Raw genomic sequence first — 16408 nt, 5'->3', positions numbered from 1 at the left:
AGAAGCCCCGATTTATATTAGCACATTGTTTTTATAGATATTGTGACACATAGGAAACGGCTCCTCCTCCCCCTCCCGCGTGGGGTTGCAGTCCTCAACATTTCTTCTCCTAGCACCATTGTTTATAATACAAGAACTGGGTTATAGGGTAGCCGTGATAAGCAGAGAACAGCAGAGAACAGCAGAGAACAAGATATACAATCGTATGACCTTTGACAAGATAAGGAATTCCTGTGACTTGTCAGCTTACAACAATATATTCAAGGAAGAAAGAGCTCAGCAAGAACATGAAGCATGAGACTGCTTGAGGCTACTTAGTCTGACCCCCGATATGGCTGCTACATTCCCCCCTTAAATGCATAATTTCATTACAATTATAGCATTTCATTACACAAATAGACATTCTGGTTTGCGAAGCATAACACAGGACTCTTATAGCAACCTTCTTACTTAATATCTTGTTGAGCTATTAGAGCGTAGGGGGCGGCAGTTTTACTAGCCAAGACATAAAACAGATTGGTTAAACAGCGCATAAGACAAGGAATGCAAAGGCATAACAGTATCTCTATGAACAACACTGGTAGAATTAGGATGAACAATGCTTTTAATATATTCAATATATATTCAATATATATTCAATATATTCAAGGGAGAAAGAGCTCAGCAAGAACATGAAGCATGAGACTGCATGAGGCTACTTAGTCTGACCCCCGATATGGCTGCTACAAGGCAGAGGGGGCAACTCAGCTCCTGGGTGGGCCAGCCCTGACCCCCCCTGCACCTCTCTCTCTTCTAATCAAAGGAGTGTCCCTCCCCTCCATTCTCAGATATGTATCTCCCACTCTTTCTGCATCTCCTATCAGCGCTTGCAGTCTTTATTATCGCTGCTCAGCCTATGGTTTCAGAAAGCAACAGGAAACCAGTGAGAAGCTCCCAAGTTCTCTGAAAACAGGAAACCAAGACGGGTATTTTTTTCAACCCAAAAAAAATCTCATCAGCATCTCCTACATTACAACCAGCAGCCTACGCAGTTCTTAAAACTCGGAGGTGCTGTGCGCCACTGGCAGCCCATGCCCAGACCCTGGAGCTTTGGTTCCTGGCTGCAGCCTGGCTCTCGCCGGACCTCTCTCTCAGTTTCCAAAGAGGAGAAGAGCGGTCACTCTGCCAGGCCTCTCTGGAAGGTACGTTTGCAGGCACCCCTCATGCAAAAACAGAGTTGGGGAGTGGAGAAGCTAGCCTTCCCCCCCCACCACCACACACGTACTAGACATTAACAAGAAGAAGGGGGATTTAAAAAAAAAACAAACCCTGATGGTACAGAATAAAACTCGGAAGGAGGGGTGGTTCCTTGTACTGCAATTTTGCTATACAGGATAAGAGAGAGGGTACATTATTTTTACCCCTGAAGTAGCTTACATACATGAGGCAGCGGGCTTGGGAGCGGCGGGAGGGGGGCTGTTACATAGTTCAGCAATTATGGGTTTTGCACATTCAGGCAGCACAAAGAACAATAGCCCAGGATTTCCTTCCCAAACTGGTTGGAAAGGGTGGGATATGTTTTCAGCTTTTTATCTGGGGTGGAAATCCTATACTGTTTCAAGGCTCTTCTTCAGGAATCCATTTCTTTGCTTCTTTTTAGACACTGATGTACCACTCTTTGTCACAGAGACCAGGAAGAGGTTCACTATTTAAAACCGTTTATTAGGGCCTTAAGGTAATCTCTGGAAGCTGTTCCTCAAATCCACGTTCAATCTGAGGTTGAAAGGGTGGGAACACAACGGGGCCTTTCTGGTGGTGGCTCCCCTGCCTTTGGAATGCTCGCTTTTTGGCACCAAGCTAAGACCTTTCAGTTCCCCCTGCTTTTCAAGACCGTTTAAGAGCTTGTTCTTTCAGTCACTGCTGTCCTGATGGTGATTTTAGTGGCTGGCTTGGCTGGTTGTTTTTAAGCTCTTGCTTTTAGTATTGTGTATTTGGCCATTGTGTTTTGGGGGGTTGGGTTGGATTTTAAAGATTGATTGTTGGATTTGTATTACTTTTTACTGTATTCTTATTATGTTTTAACCACTTTTGTACTACGCCCAGAGAACTTGTTTATAAGATGTTGAACAAGTATAAATTAATATTCTGGCTTTAAAAAGAGAGCAAGAGAGAGAGTTTTTAGGGCTGCATTCCTATTCCCACTTACCTGGGAGTAAGACCTATTGAACTCAGCAGGACTTTCGTCTGAGTAAATTCTATAGAATTGTACTGTCAGTGTCTCTGGAAAGACCAAGGGGGCTATCTGGTTTTGTCTATGGAGAAAATTACAGTGTTTACTGGGGCAGCTACCAAAAAGACCCTGTGCTTAGTGGGGGCCAATCTAGACTTCATGTAAGATGGAAATTGGACTGGGGGGGGCATGCAGGTGGAAACATTCCCCTGAGATAATCAAGACACACAATTTAAGGGCTTTAGGACACAATCCTATGCATGTTTAGATAGGAAAAAAGTCCTACAATTCCCAGCGCTCCAAAGCCAGCCATGTCGTAGGACATTTTTCTGGCTGAGGAATGCTGGGAGTGAAGAACATAAGAACAGCCATGCTGGATCAGGCCATGGGTCCATCTAGCCCAGCATTCTGTTCACACAGTGGCCAACCAGCTGCCCACGGGAAACCCACAAGCGGGACAGGAGTGCAACAGCACCCTCCTGCCCATGTTCCCCAGCAACTGGTGTACATAGGCTCACTGCCTCTGATTCTGGAGGTAGCATGAAGCCATCAGGACTAGTAGCCATCGATAGCCTTTTCCTCCAGGTATGTATCTAACCCCCTTTTCTAGCCATCCAAAGTGGTGGCCATCACTACATCCTGTAGTAGCGAGTTCCATAGTTTAACTCGGCGCTGTGTGAAGGACGTCCTTTGATCTGCCCTGAATTTCGCTGCAATCAGCTTCATGGGATGACCCCACCGGGTTTTGGTATTATGAGAGAGGGAGAAAAATGTCGTCCTTTCCACATTCTCCGCCCCAGGCATCTATCATGTCTCTCTACAACTACAAAAGGCTGTAGGACGTTTTTCTGGCTGAGGAATGCTGGGAGTCATAGGACCGTTTTCTGCCTAACCATGCATGGGACTGAGTCCGTTTCATTAGGCGTGGAAACAAATTGGGAGCCGATGCAGATATTTAAAACACATGAAAGTATCACCCCACACCTACTGTGTATTCTACACAGCCCGAACCATTTTCAAGGGTGGCCGCATGATGACCACATTATAGTCATCCAGCCTAGAAGGTGCCAAAGTGAGAGGATCGCTGAACAGATTTCCATCAGAGCTCCAGCCGGCATTATCAATCAAAGCTGATAAAAGTGACTCTAGCTGCAGGAGCAACAGCAGATCCAGCAAAAGCAACAACCCCGGTTTTTTTAATCAGGTGCGTGGGTGTTCCCATGAGCTAGCCTGCACCTCCCCACCCAGCCCCCCACCGGGCTGCACAGTCTCACCTGGATTGGATGGAAAAGAGAAATAGACTTGGTCTCTGATGCCAGAGTGGGCCCCAAACCCTTCTGACTCTTAAGTGTTTGCAGCAGGAGGGAGCCAGAGATCTACCAGTGGATTGTGATCTGCCTTCTGCACACCCCTGCAGTGCAGTACCAAAAAGCAGTACCGAAAGGCCCCCAGCATGTCACTGCCACTCTCGCTTCTGCCTTGCATCCTCTCGTCTCCCAAGCCCACATCCTGTTAGTGTCAACTGCCCATCCTGGGTGTCACGGCACCTTTGAGGCCTGCCCCACTGCCTGGTTTGGTTGCCGTGGGCAAAGACTTCCATGGGTAGAGAAGCCAAAGGTGCATCCATTGGTTGCCTCCCCAGCACCCCTCCATGCAAAAAAAGAAAAGAGGAGGCTATTTTACAAAAGGGGAAAAATAAGACCCCAAAAGCAATCTAAGAATGGAGCAGAAGTACGCAGTAACAACCCGTCGGAAGAGAATTAATCGTTGTGTGAAAATCTCCATTTTTGCCTTTTCCCCGTCTTTTTAAAAAGTATCTTTGGAACGCAGCGAAACAACAACGAAGGGGGGAAATCATATCATAAAACATCTCAATATACAGAAATCATCACCATCTCCCTTGACACAGAGGTGGTGATGGAGAAGAGAAAAAGAAAACACCCGCACAAAAAGAGCCGATGGGGGTGGGGGGATTTTTCCGAACGTAGACATAAATATAATAGGCACCCATATGGCTTTGATGGTTGTCAGAGATACGCTCTGATGTTGTAGTTTTTTCGATTGCTTTTTTATTGTGAAATTTCAACCTCCCCCCCGACCCCAAACAATTACAAAAAGAAAGAGGGGAGGGAGAAATACACACACACACACACACACACACACACACGTACGTATATCCAGTACCCTTAAATGTAGCAAGAGCAGTGAGATCTTCAGTGCACGATGTCCACTGTTGTCAAGGATTTAGGGGTCTCCATGGTATTGTAGGCCGCCTCCGACCCTACTCTTCTATGACTATTCTGTGAGGGTACATTGCACTATCATTAATTCTATTTATTTACTGTTACATTTATGTCCCGCTTTTCTTCCTCCTTCAAGGAACCCAAGGCAGCTTACATGGCCCTCCTCCTCTCAATTTTATCCTCACAACAACCCTGCGAGGTAGGTGAGGCTGGGTGTCAGGGACTGGCCGAAAGTCACCCAGCAAGCTTCAGGGCTGAGTGGAGACTAGAACCCAGGCCTTCCCAGGCCTGGTCCAACACTCTAACCACTATACCACACTGGCTGTAGAGACCCCGCTTTGCATGCAGAAGGTCCCAGGTTCGATTCCCGGCATCTGCAAGTAAGACTGGGAATGACTCTTCTCTGTCTGAAACCCTGGAGTGCTTCTGTAGACCAGAGATAGGCAGGAAGTTGATCTCAAGATGTTTAGGCCTTCAGCTCCCAGAAGTATCTGCCAGCACAGACAGTGGCCAGGAATAGCTGGCATCCCAAACATCTGGAAATCTACTTTCTGCCAACCCCTGGTGTAGACAGTGCGAACTGGCTTGTTATCAGATGGCTCTGTAGTAGGTGGTGCCTCAGCTGCCCCAACAGGGAAGTCGCTCATCCTCGTACAAAAGAATGGTTCGTATCACAGCTGAGCAGTATAAATGGATCGTCACGCCGGCTGCAAAACAGGAGCGTGCATTCTGCGGGAAGAGATACCTCCCTGGTTTTTGCCGCCCCTCATCTCCCCCCACCCCGCCAAATGGAGGCTGCTTCAGATGTGCTGACGGGCGCGCAAATCCCACAACCCATCGTTTCCTTCTTGGTTTTCACAGTTTGCTAGTGATTGGAATGGACATCCCAGTTTGGTGTGGAAGTCCCATACTGTCAGCTGGGATGCAGAACCCCTTTCAGCCTGAGGTGAATCCCATTTTGAAGAAGTTCTCAGGGGCCACATTGCAGCAGTGGGGGGGGGGGCGAAGGCAAACAGGGCAGAGCCAAAAAACACAACCCTGCATTTGTTGCTGTTTATTCGAGTCAGGGGGCCCTAGCCGGCCTCTTTCAGTCTACTCCAGTAGCCAACTCCAGACACAGACAAAGGATTCTTTTCAAGGCTTTATTCCTTTTACAACTTAATAACTCTATCACCAGCGACTAAGCTATGAACAGCAGAGTAACCTATGCCCCGGGTTGGAAACAGTTGGTCCCCGTTTGAACGAGAATCACTTGCAGACCCTGGACTTAGGGCTAGGGAGAGTCCCTCCCCTTTTCCCTCGGCTCCTCTGGACGCGACCGTTGCTTGCGCGCCAAACAGGCGCTACGCCTCCTTTCCGCACCCTCCATAGCTCGTCGCTCTCTGCATCTGCGTCGAGCATCCAGCCAGCCCTCCTCCCGCGCTCCTTCACTCCCAGGACCGCTATCTATGTCTGGAATGCCGGCAGGAGGAGTCTCTGCCAGCTGAAGGGCCTGGGAGGGATGAGCGCGCTCCTCTCCCACGGACAGCTGTTCCTCCTCAGAATCAGAACTGCTCTGAGGTTCTATGGGCTCAGTGTCCACCCTGACAATTTGGTCAGTCACTTCCGACTCTTCGTGCCTTCATGGACCAGCCCACGCCAGAGCTTCCTGTCGGCCGTCACCACCCCCAGCTCCCCCAAGGTCGAGTCCGTCACCTCCAGAATATCATCCATCCATCTTGCCCTTGGTCGGCCCCTCTTCCTTTTGCCTTCCACTTTCCCTAGCATCAGCATCTTCTCCAGGGTGTCCTGTCTTCTCATTATGTGGCCAAAGTACTGCAGTTTTGCCTTTAATATCCTTCCCTCAAGTGAGCAGTCTGGCTTGATTTCCTGGAGTATGGACTGGTTTGATCTTCTTGCAGTCCAAGACACTCTCAGAATTTTCCTCCAGCACCACACTTCAAAACCATCTATCTTCCTCGCTCAGCCTTCCTTATGGTCCAGCTCTCGCAGCCATAGGTTACTACGGGGAATACCATTGCTTTCACTATGCGGACCTTTGTTGTCAGCGTGATGTCTCTGCTCTTCACTATTTGATCAAGATTGGTCATTGCTCTCCTCCCAAGAAGTAAATGTCTTCTGATTTCCTGGCTACAGTCAGCGTCTGCAGTAATCTTTGCGCCTAGAAAGACAAAGTCTGTCACTGCCTCCACGTTTTCTCCCTCTATTTGCCAGTTCTCAATCAAGCTGGTTGCCATAATCTTGGTTTTTTTGAGGTTTAACTGCAGCCCAGGTTTTGCACTTTCTTCTTTCACCTTCGTCATGAGGTTCTTCAGCTCCTCCTTGCTTTCAGCCATCAAAGTGGTATCATCTGCATATCTGAGATTGTTAATGTTTCTTCCAGTGATTTTAACTCCAGCCTTGGCTTCATCAAGCCCAGCACATTGCATGATGTGTTCTGCATGCAGGTTGAATAGGTAGGGTGAGAGTATACAACCCTGCTGTACTCCTTTCCCTATCTTAAACCAGTCTATCGTTCCATGGTCTGTTCTTACCGTGGCTACTTGGTCGTTATACAGATTCCTCAGGAGGCAGACAAGATGACTTGGTATCCGCATACCACCAAGAACTTGCCACAGTTTGTTATGATCCACACAATCAAAGGCTTTAGAATAGTCAATAAAACAGAAATAGATGTTTTTCTGAAACTCCCTGGCTTTCTCCATTATCCAGCGGATATTGGCAATTTGGTCTCCAGTTCCTCTGCCTTTTCTAAGCCCAGCTTGTACATCTGGCAATTCTCGTTCCATGAATTGCTGGACTCTACCTTGCAAGATCTTGAGCATTACCTTACTGGCATGTGAAATAAGTGCCACTGTTCGATAGTTTGAACATTCTTTGGTGCTTCCCTGTTTTGGTATGGGGATAGAAGTTGACTTTTTTCTTGCTCTCTTCTGCTTCTGTTAGGTCCTTGCCATCTTTGTTTTTGATCATACCCATTTTTGCCTGGAATTTACCTCCGATGTTTCTAATTTTCTGGAAGAGGTCTCTTGTCCTTCCTATTCTATTATCTTCTTCCGCTTCCGCGCATTGCTTGTTTAAAAACAATTCCTGATCTCTTCTGGCTAACCTCTGGAATTTTGCATTTAATTGGGCATATCTCCCCCTATCACTGTTGCCTTTTGCTTTCCTTCTTTCTTGGGCTGCTTCCAGCGTCTCAGCAGACAGCCATCCTGCCTTCTTGGTTTTCTTCTTCTTTGGGACGTTTTTTGTTGCCGCCTCCTGAACAATGTTGTGAACTTCTGTCCATAGTTCTTCTGGGACCCTATCTACTAAATCTAGTCCCTTAAATCTATTCTTCACCTCCACTGCATATTCATGAGGAATATTAGTGAGCTCATCTCTAACTGCTCTGTGGGTCTTCCCTATTCTCTTTAGTCTGATTCTAAATTGTGCAATAAGAAGTTCCAACCCTGGATATTTTAGCTTAAATCTCCTACTGCCAGTAAGTGAACCTTAGGGGGTTCATGCAAAAGCTAAAGAACCGCCCAACGATTGGTGGTTGAGGGAAATGGTCACCTGGGGAGCGGGGGTGCCCATCTGGGAATATTCCTCAATCTTTCCTCATCTTAGTCCATCTGAAACCGTAAAAACTGGAATGATGTGGTCGCATCTTTGTGGTGGATGAGACCGCTAAGAGTCCCAGTCCCAGCTCAGCTATCGGAAGACATCTGTTCCTTCCTACAGGTCTGAGCGATGCTTCCCCTCGGTGAAGACACCCCATTGATTGGCCATCGGACCAACAGCCTTTCCTGCAGCAGTTCAGGCATCCTTCTGGTACACCTTTATCACCAGCCAAACTCTGCCCAGCTGGCCCCAGATACGGATGGGAGTTTATGCTTCACCTTTGGGGAGTACACTGCGGAGGAGCTATGCACATCAGCTGCCAAAGCATGTGGTAAGTTTAAAGTCTCTCTCCCACCACGCACAGACATACATATATTTCCTCAAGGTGGAGGCGATGGCGGCGTGGGAAATTTTGAAATGAAGACACTCATCACGAGAACATGCACAAACTCACACACACCTGTGTCCAGTTAGGTCTCTCTCCGTTCGTTTTTTTCCCAATCATAAATTCCATTCATCTCAAACTTTAAGAATGTCACTTGCCTTGAGTTCTGTTCCTTTCAAATTTTGAGAATTTATTTATTCATAAGTATTTTGGGGCCCAATTCTCCTGTGACTTGTTTGTATATGCATTTTTGGCTAATAGAAACATTCTTTGCAAGGAATTTTCCTAATATCATGCATTTTTGAACATTACTTTTCCCTAATATATGTATTTTGGGTATGCATTTCTATTTGTTTATTACATTTGTATACTGCCCAAAAGCCAAAGCTCTCTTTTGCTACAATTTAAACCATAAAATACAAGTGGATAAAATACAATATAAGAGTTTAAACGTTTAAAACTACAGTATAAAATAAAAACCAAAAGGAAACCTAGTACCAATATAAAGATTTAAAATACAGTAACAGATTTAAAACAGAAACTGAACGACTAAAATATTTAGTGTGACATTTTTTGATTGGGGGACTCCCTTGCACAATGCAGAGCAGCCTGAATTCTGAAGGATGGCTGAGTTTTGGTTCACATTGTAGTTCGAACATGTGAAATTAGATAAGTTTGCCTTAAAACACGAACTGAACATATTTCTTCCCTATTGCGCTTTCTCTCTCTCTCTCTCTCACACACACACACACACACACTCACACACACACACACACACACACTTATTAGGATCAGCATGACTGCAAGTGCATGCACGATTACTGGAGAGCCAGCTTTGTTGAAATCAGTAATGCTGACATCTAACTGCCTCAGTTCCACTTCTAAAACTTGTTTTACTTGTATGCCACCTTGGCAGGATTTTCTCCCGAAAGACGAGACATAAATCACTGTAATCAATAAATACGAGCTCACTTTTTTTCCTCCTCCCTCCCCTCCCTTTTTTCCTCTTGTCTTTTAGGTTGTGTCCTGCTGTAGATTGAGTCTTGGCTGTTTGCAAGCAAATGCAGGGAGAGAGGCAACAGAGTAGTCAAGTTGGCATGCAAAGGGTCCAGCACACAGGTTTCAGTCCAAGGAGGTTTAGGGGAAGGCAGGAGCGGTCAAGATCTAGGCAGAGGTCCGAAGGCGGGCAGGCAGCGAACATCAGGCAGCAGCAGGAGTAGTCGGGGTAACAAGCAAGAGGTCAAACACAGCAAATCAAGTCCGGTACCTTGCGCAGCCCAGAAGCAGGGTCATTAGGCAGTTGAGAAGGTCAGGGGACAGAGCATCCATCACAGGGCACGGTGCGGGAGGCAAGGTGCAGGGGAGAGGCAGGATGGACCAAGTTCCTCCACTGCTGGCTGGGTTTCTAGTGAAGGTTTTTGGTCAATGCCAGCTGGACCCGGCCCAGAGCTCATCTGTAGCAATCAGAGCGCCCTTCCCAGAGCCTACTCCTGAGGAGTCCCTTTCTCCTGAGGAGACCTCTTCTGCAGGCGAGCGGCGAGCGCTCCTTCGCCAGGCGCCCTGCTAGCCTGTCACCTGAGGCTCGGCTCCCTGGGACCAGAGAGTGGCTCAGCTTCTGCCTCAGAGGCAGAGTCCCCCTCTCTTGACAGGGATGGCCCTGCGACCACCTCCCCCAACAGCTCAGGCTCCTGTGGGGCTGGGGGCAGTCCCTGATCTGGAGTAACCTGGGCTTCTGGGACCTCTGGCTCCTCTGCTGAGGAGGACTCCTCCAGCTGGGCACGGCAAGTTGTAAGCCTGAGCGCAGGGACTGTCTTGTTCTTCTGTTGAACTGTCAGCCACTTTGGGAGCCTTCTTCAGCTTACGAGCAGGATTAAAATGGTTTAAAACAGACACAGGCATGGCTGAGCTTCAACCCGAGATCTTCTCCTCGCTGATATGCAGCTGTCTGCTTTTCGTTAGAGAGGCATTCCATCTGACAAAGTAGGTCCCCATTCAAACTGAAGTTGGACTCCTTCGAAGAAAAGGAAGGGAAAGGCCAGCCTCTGGTGGTTTATTTTCCTCACTCTCTGACTTTTCTCCATGCAAACAGGAGCCAAACTTGAAAGCCTTGTTATCCCCTCACCCACTACCCAGAGCCCGGTGGGTCCGTCAGTTACACCAGCACTCCTGCAGATGACTTCACCGCTCTGAAAAAGTCCTGGGGCTGTGATCTCCCATATCCCCCCTGCCCCTCCACGACATCACTGGCTGAAGGAGTGCCACTTCCTTCAAGCCCTGATGGGCATCTCATTCCAAAAAACACAGAGAGATTCCAGCCATCAGGAGACCTCCCTCCTTCCTGTTCATTCCCGCTAACAAAAGAAAGCTTAAGAACATAAGGAAATCAGAAGAGCAGTGCTGGATCAAACCCAGGGTCCATCTAGTCCAGCATTCTGTTCACACAGTGGCTGACCAGCTGTCGACCAGGAACCCACAAGCAGGGCATGACCACAACTCCACCCTCCCGCCCATGTTCCCCAGCAACTGGTGTACAGAGGCTCACTGCCTCTGGTACTGGAGGCAGCACAGAGCCATCAAGACTAGTAGCCCTTGATAGCCTTCTCCTTCAGCTTGCCTGGATATAATGCGCAACCAAGTGTTTGCAAGCCAGATAGTCTGAAGCCCTGTTGAAAACTCTGCTGCCATCTCCCTCCTCAACCGTCCTAGGAGAGCAAAACTCCCTTCCTAAGAGACGAGACTTTTTCGACCCTCTGTATCTGCACTCCCCTGCAGGGGAGATATAAATAGAGAGGAGGTGGAAAGGCCTCCAACTTTCTCTAGAAATGTCTGCATTCTGATTTGCAGCAACGTCGCCTTTAAAAGAAAAAGTCTAAAAACAAAATCCAAAGCAGTTTGCAAGAGAAAAATAACACACATTAAAAATCAAACCTGGATCCTTTCCTCTTTCGCGCAGGGATCCTTCCTGTCTGCCACAGCCTCTTCTCGCTGGCCACGGAGGACCTCTCGTGCTGGTTCCCCCCCAACCACGTCTTCACCGTGGACGAGTCTTTCAGCCAAACGGTCGTCTATAGGATCAGGTACTACGGAGTTCTCCAAACTAGGGTGAATCTCCAGAAAAACAGCAACGACCACTTAGGAACTGCCAAAAGAGAGGACAGAACATGGGAGCCATTTGCACAAAATGTGCATGTCCTGATGTATCGGCGGAGGTGCACATTTATAAATCACTGCTATCATTTAAATAGAATTTAAATGATAACAATTTAACATTTCACCCTTTTGCGATCTGATAGCAGGCTAATATTTGTCCCTTTTCCCCAATTGCGCACATTGTGCCTACACTGCAGGGGCAGCTTGGTGAGTTGTTGTTTTTCATGCAGTTTCACTTTTTAGCTTCCCTCAGCATAGGAACCTAGGAAGGGGCCTTATACAGAGTCCGACCCTCAGTCCATCTAGCCCAGTGTTGTTGACACTGACCGGCAGCAGCAGCTTTCCCTCCAGGGTTTCAGGCAGGATTCTTTCCTAGCCCTACCTGGAGATGCTGCTGGGGATTGAACCGGGAACCTCTGGCATGCAAAGCTCATGTGCTCTACCTCTGAGTGATGACCCCTTCCCCTCATGTGCCCTACTCAACGCGTTCTGCCATTGAGCTGTGAATCTGCCCCTCGAAATCCGCAGACGCCTTCTTACAGAGTTGGACCACTGGACCACCCAACCCAGAACGAGTTGTTTCAAGCGGAGCAGGGAGCTGAGCAGGATCAGGACCAGCCCTTAGAGTGGACATAGGGAGCTATACCTCTTTCCACCCTGCCACAGTGCTGTCACACAGAGACACACGCCCTCCCACAAAAGTTGATGCAGATCGCACCTTCGGGAGATGGGGGGCAATTTTCTTCAGAGTTATGGCAGGGTAGGAAAGGGTTAAACTCCCCTTCTTCGACCCCCATGGTCCCAATCCTTCTTTTAGTCTTCCCCCCCCCCATAGGTGCGATATGCATTTTTAAAAGATACATATAGCACCACATCTAAGATGCTTATAACTTCACATCTAATTTGATTGACGAACCGCCTTCCCTTCACCTGGGGCCCTCTGGATGTGTGGGACCGCAAGCCCCATCGTCCCCAGCTGGCTGGCAATGATGGGATTTGCAGTCCTACACATCCAGAGGGCCCCATGTCAAGGGACGGCAGCCCTAGACAAGACTTGCTCAAGTTTAGAGAAATTTTATTTATTCACTGTTTTGATTCCATCATCAATTCAGCAGATCTTCACACCCTCCTTCATCCAGGGTGAGTTACAAGGGTTACAGTATGGAGACCCATTGAAATGAAGTTAAGTCTCATTCATTTCAATGGAACTACTTTAGGTAGGACTTACATGTGATGATACCCCACGGCTTTTTTAAAAACACAAATCTTTGAAACTGCATTTACAATGAAAAGGATCTGTTCTGGGGAATTCCTTCTTCCTGGACCTCTCAGTCTCCTAGAGTTCTCACCATCTCTGTGTCCATCAGCCACCAGGGGCTCCAGACATCTCTCCTTGAGGTCCCTTTCTATTCCTTGGCCTTCAGACAAAAATGTTCTCCATCTGCCTTAATCTCCCATTCTTTTTTGGGCAGGTTCTTGTTCCCTGACTGGTTTGGGCCCAGAAAATCCTATCGCTTTGGCCTGATGGGCAACTGTGAAAACCCGGTGTTGGATTATCCGATGATCGATTATCTCTTTGCTCAAGTGAGTCCAATGACCCCTTCTCCAGCTGCGCTTCCCAACAAATAGTGTGGTACTGATAAGGTCAGACCCAGATTTAAGCTGAATCAACTGTGCCATCCTAAGCCTTCCCCACCCCCCTCTAGTCCCCTGGAAATGCTACAGTCAGGAGTCCCTGCCAAATGGAGTAAGCTAGTGGGGCCCCAGGCTGGGGAAAGCCAGTTCAGAAGGAGGCTGGGGCATAAATGCTGAAGGAAGGCAGCCTCTGCTAGGTCAGGCTCAACAACTCAAGGCACGGAAACATCAGAAGCTGCCTTCTACTGGGTCACACCCTTGTTTCATCTAGCCAAGTGTTCCCAACACTGACTGGCAGCAGCACCTCTCCAGGGTTTCCAGCAGGAAACCAGCCCTACCTGGAGATGCTGCCTGGGATTGAACCTGGGCCTTTCTGCCTGCAAAGCAGGGGCTCTGTCACAGAGGCAGGCAGGAAGTTGGTCACCAGATGTTTTGGATTTCAACTCCCAGCATTCCTGACCATGGGCCATGCTGGTGGGGCTTCTGGGAGTTGAAGTCCAAGACATCTGGAGATCTGCCTGTGACAATTCCTGGGACCACAAGACAAAATGAAAAAGGAGTCCGTGACTTACTGGGGTGAGGAACCAGAAAAACTGGTACTGTCCCTGATAAATGACTGCTGTTGGAGACTGGAGTGCATCACCCATGGACAATCCCTTCTTAGACCCGCAGCGATTTCATCAGCAGACAGATGGAGATGTCCTGGACGCTGGAGGGGCAAGAGACATGTCTCGGCTTGGCTGTGCTTGACATGTCACGGATCTCCAAGGAGAGGAAGCAGAGCCTGCAGAAGACATTCAGAAGTCTCAGGTGAGAGGGGGATGCAGAAGGCTCACCAAGGAGTGAGGTCTTGGTGTGCAGGCCAAGAGCCCATCCTGGCAAAACCTGGTCTCACCTCATCACCATGGATTAACTCTCTTTGGGTCCCATCTGACAAGGCTTTTATCGTGCTCTCACGTTGGGTCACTCATGGACGTTTGTGGGTCCTCTTCAAGACGTCGCCAACCCCCAGAGCACATCCAGCGGTATTTCCCGCTTCTTCCATGTTAAAACGATCCAGAGATAATGGGGTGTTTAAACATCCCGGATTTCCTCTACTGTGCACTGTTAAACAGCCACTAGATGGCGCTGTGTATGGGAGCCCACGGTAAATGCAGGAAGGTTCCGCACGGGTAGGACGGTGGGCAGTTTCTGTAATGTCGAGATGCTTTGTCTCCAAAAGAGAGCCAGCGTGGTGTAGTGGCAGGAGTGCTGGACTGGGAGCCGGGAGATCCGGGTTCTAGTCCCCACTCAGCCAAGGAAGCTCACTGGGTGACTTTGGGCCAGTCAGAGTCTCAGCCCAACCCACCTCGCAGGGTTGTTGTTGTGAGGCTAAAATGGAGAGGAGGGGGGTTATGTACGCCACCTTGGGTTCCTCAAAGAGGAAAAAAGGTGGGATATAAATGAAATAAATGAATGAATGAATAAATAAATAAATAAATAAATAAAAATGCCTGGCAATTCAGGATCATCTAAATATCTATGAACTGTCTTATATAGAGTCAGACCATGGGTCCATCTGCACCCTGTTGTCAACACTGACTGGCGGCAATGGCTCTCTGGGGTTTCAGGCTGGATTCTTTCCTACTCCTCCCTGGAGCTGCTGCTGGGGATCAAACCTGGGGCCTTCTGCATGCAAAACAGGGGCGTTGCCACTGAATGCCTAAAATAAACCAAGATTCCAGTCCTCATGTTCTGAATACAGGGCCATTTAAATTATTTAAATTAAATTATTCATTTAAATTAATAATTTAAATTAAAAGCTGCCTTCTGCCAGGTCCCTCTAGTTTAACACCAGTAGCAGAGGCTCTCCCAGATCCCAGACAGGGGGATCTTTTTCCTAACCCTACTGGATATGCCGGGGATCAAACCTGGGACCTTTTGTGTGCAAAGTGTGAGCTCGTCCACTGAGCTACTAAAAATAAAGTAAGTTCCCGGTTCTCGTGGTTCTGCATGAAGGACTGATTTAAACAGGAAGCTGTTTGATGCGGAGCCATGCTGGCTGGGGATGGTGAGAGTTGTAGTCTGACACATTTGGAGGCCCCAGGTTGAGGAAGGCTGTTCTATCCATTATACCGTACTGTTGCTTCTCCTCCCCACCCCCATTTTGCATTAAAACAAAACAAATAAAGATGTTTAGGCAAAGGCAAAGTGTCCCTGACTGCGTGCAGAGTGTTTACTTTCGAAAGTGAATGCTTGCCCAGAGAGGTACACTGTTGGAGGTTAGCACAGTGGGAAAGCCATCTTCTTATGCAAAAGAACATCAGATGATAAGGCAGAGAAGGGGGCTTACCAGTCGTGGGGAATCTTATGATGACGACGGTGGAAATTTGGCCCGCGGTCCCATAACTGCCGCCTTATTTTTTATTTATATATTTAAAATATTTCTTGCCAGGAGCCCTCCCAAGGTGGCATACAACAATAAAACATATAATTTATATAATTATATTATATTATATTATATTATATTATACTATTATAATATAATTTATTTATAAACATATAAACCTCGATGCGGCATTAAAAATGGTAAAAACACAAGAAAAACAACAGGTCGTAACCTTTCTTCCTCGCTGGTGACAGACTTGTGCTCACGTCTCCCCGCTCCAGCTATAAGACGTGTCTTCCGGAGAAAATGCGGTGCCGGCTCCAGGCGGAGAACTTCGTCACCCGGAAACGGATCCGGCGCCAGTTCCTTCGGTCGCTGCGCAAGTTCAGCAGCCTCCAGACAGAAGCGCGCTTCCTCAAGCTGAAGTATCTCATGGAACTGGAGGCTCTGCAGCAGCCCGAGGAGACCTTCCTGACCAGGGTGCCTGGCCCAATGGGAAAGGAAGCCACGCGGCTGATTCGCGTCTCTGCGGAAAATGGGATTGTGTCAAGCCACAGTGGTGCTGAGGTGAGACGGCTGGGGGCACGTTTTCCCCCACTTAGTTTGGACCTGTGGAGACAGGGCGGAGCGGGGAACCAGTTCAGCTTGTGAGAAACAGAGCACTGGAATAAAAAAAATAATCCGCAAATCAAGTGATCCTCGCTTGAATTGGTTTGGGAGAAGTATATGCTTTCTCCCCATATCTCCCGATCTGTGTACATTGCTCCTGTGATAAAAATGCCACCTTCAACCACTCACAGATCCCCTGCCGT

At 48.1% G+C, this 16408-nt stretch overlaps 1 protein-coding gene across 3 annotated transcripts in view; it reads left to right on the top strand.

The window, feature by feature from the left end:
* The first annotated feature begins 1032 nt into the window (after positions 1–1032).
* LOC146333912 (tyrosine-protein kinase JAK3-like) overlaps positions 1033–16408 on the top strand; it is a 49373-nt gene continuing 33997 nt past the window's right edge. The window contains exons 1-7 of one of the 3 annotated variants that reach the window (XM_084825199.1): positions 1033–1181; positions 1640–1714; positions 8179–8389; positions 11397–11520; positions 13066–13177; positions 13893–14038; positions 15851–16163. In XM_084825199.1, the coding sequence (XP_084681325.1) occupies positions 8188–8389; positions 11397–11520; positions 13066–13177; positions 13893–14038; positions 15851–16163 (897 nt within the window). In that variant the 5' untranslated portion in view covers positions 1033–1181; positions 1640–1714; positions 8179–8187. The remainder of the gene's footprint in view (positions 1182–1639; positions 1715–8178; positions 8390–11396; positions 11521–13065; positions 13178–13892; positions 14039–15850; positions 16164–16408) is intronic. The other 2 variants (XM_084825200.1, XM_084825198.1) reach the window with 2 other exon arrangements.

Source organism: Heloderma suspectum, chromosome W (genome assembly GCF_057233095.1).
Source record: "Heloderma suspectum isolate Gila_16-S chromosome W, 16-S_ref, whole genome shotgun sequence".
Classification (NCBI taxonomy): domain Eukaryota; kingdom Metazoa; phylum Chordata; class Lepidosauria; order Squamata; family Helodermatidae; genus Heloderma; species Heloderma suspectum.
The sequence above is the reverse complement of the archived record's forward strand: the minus strand, read 5'-3'. Positions and strand labels throughout refer to the sequence as shown.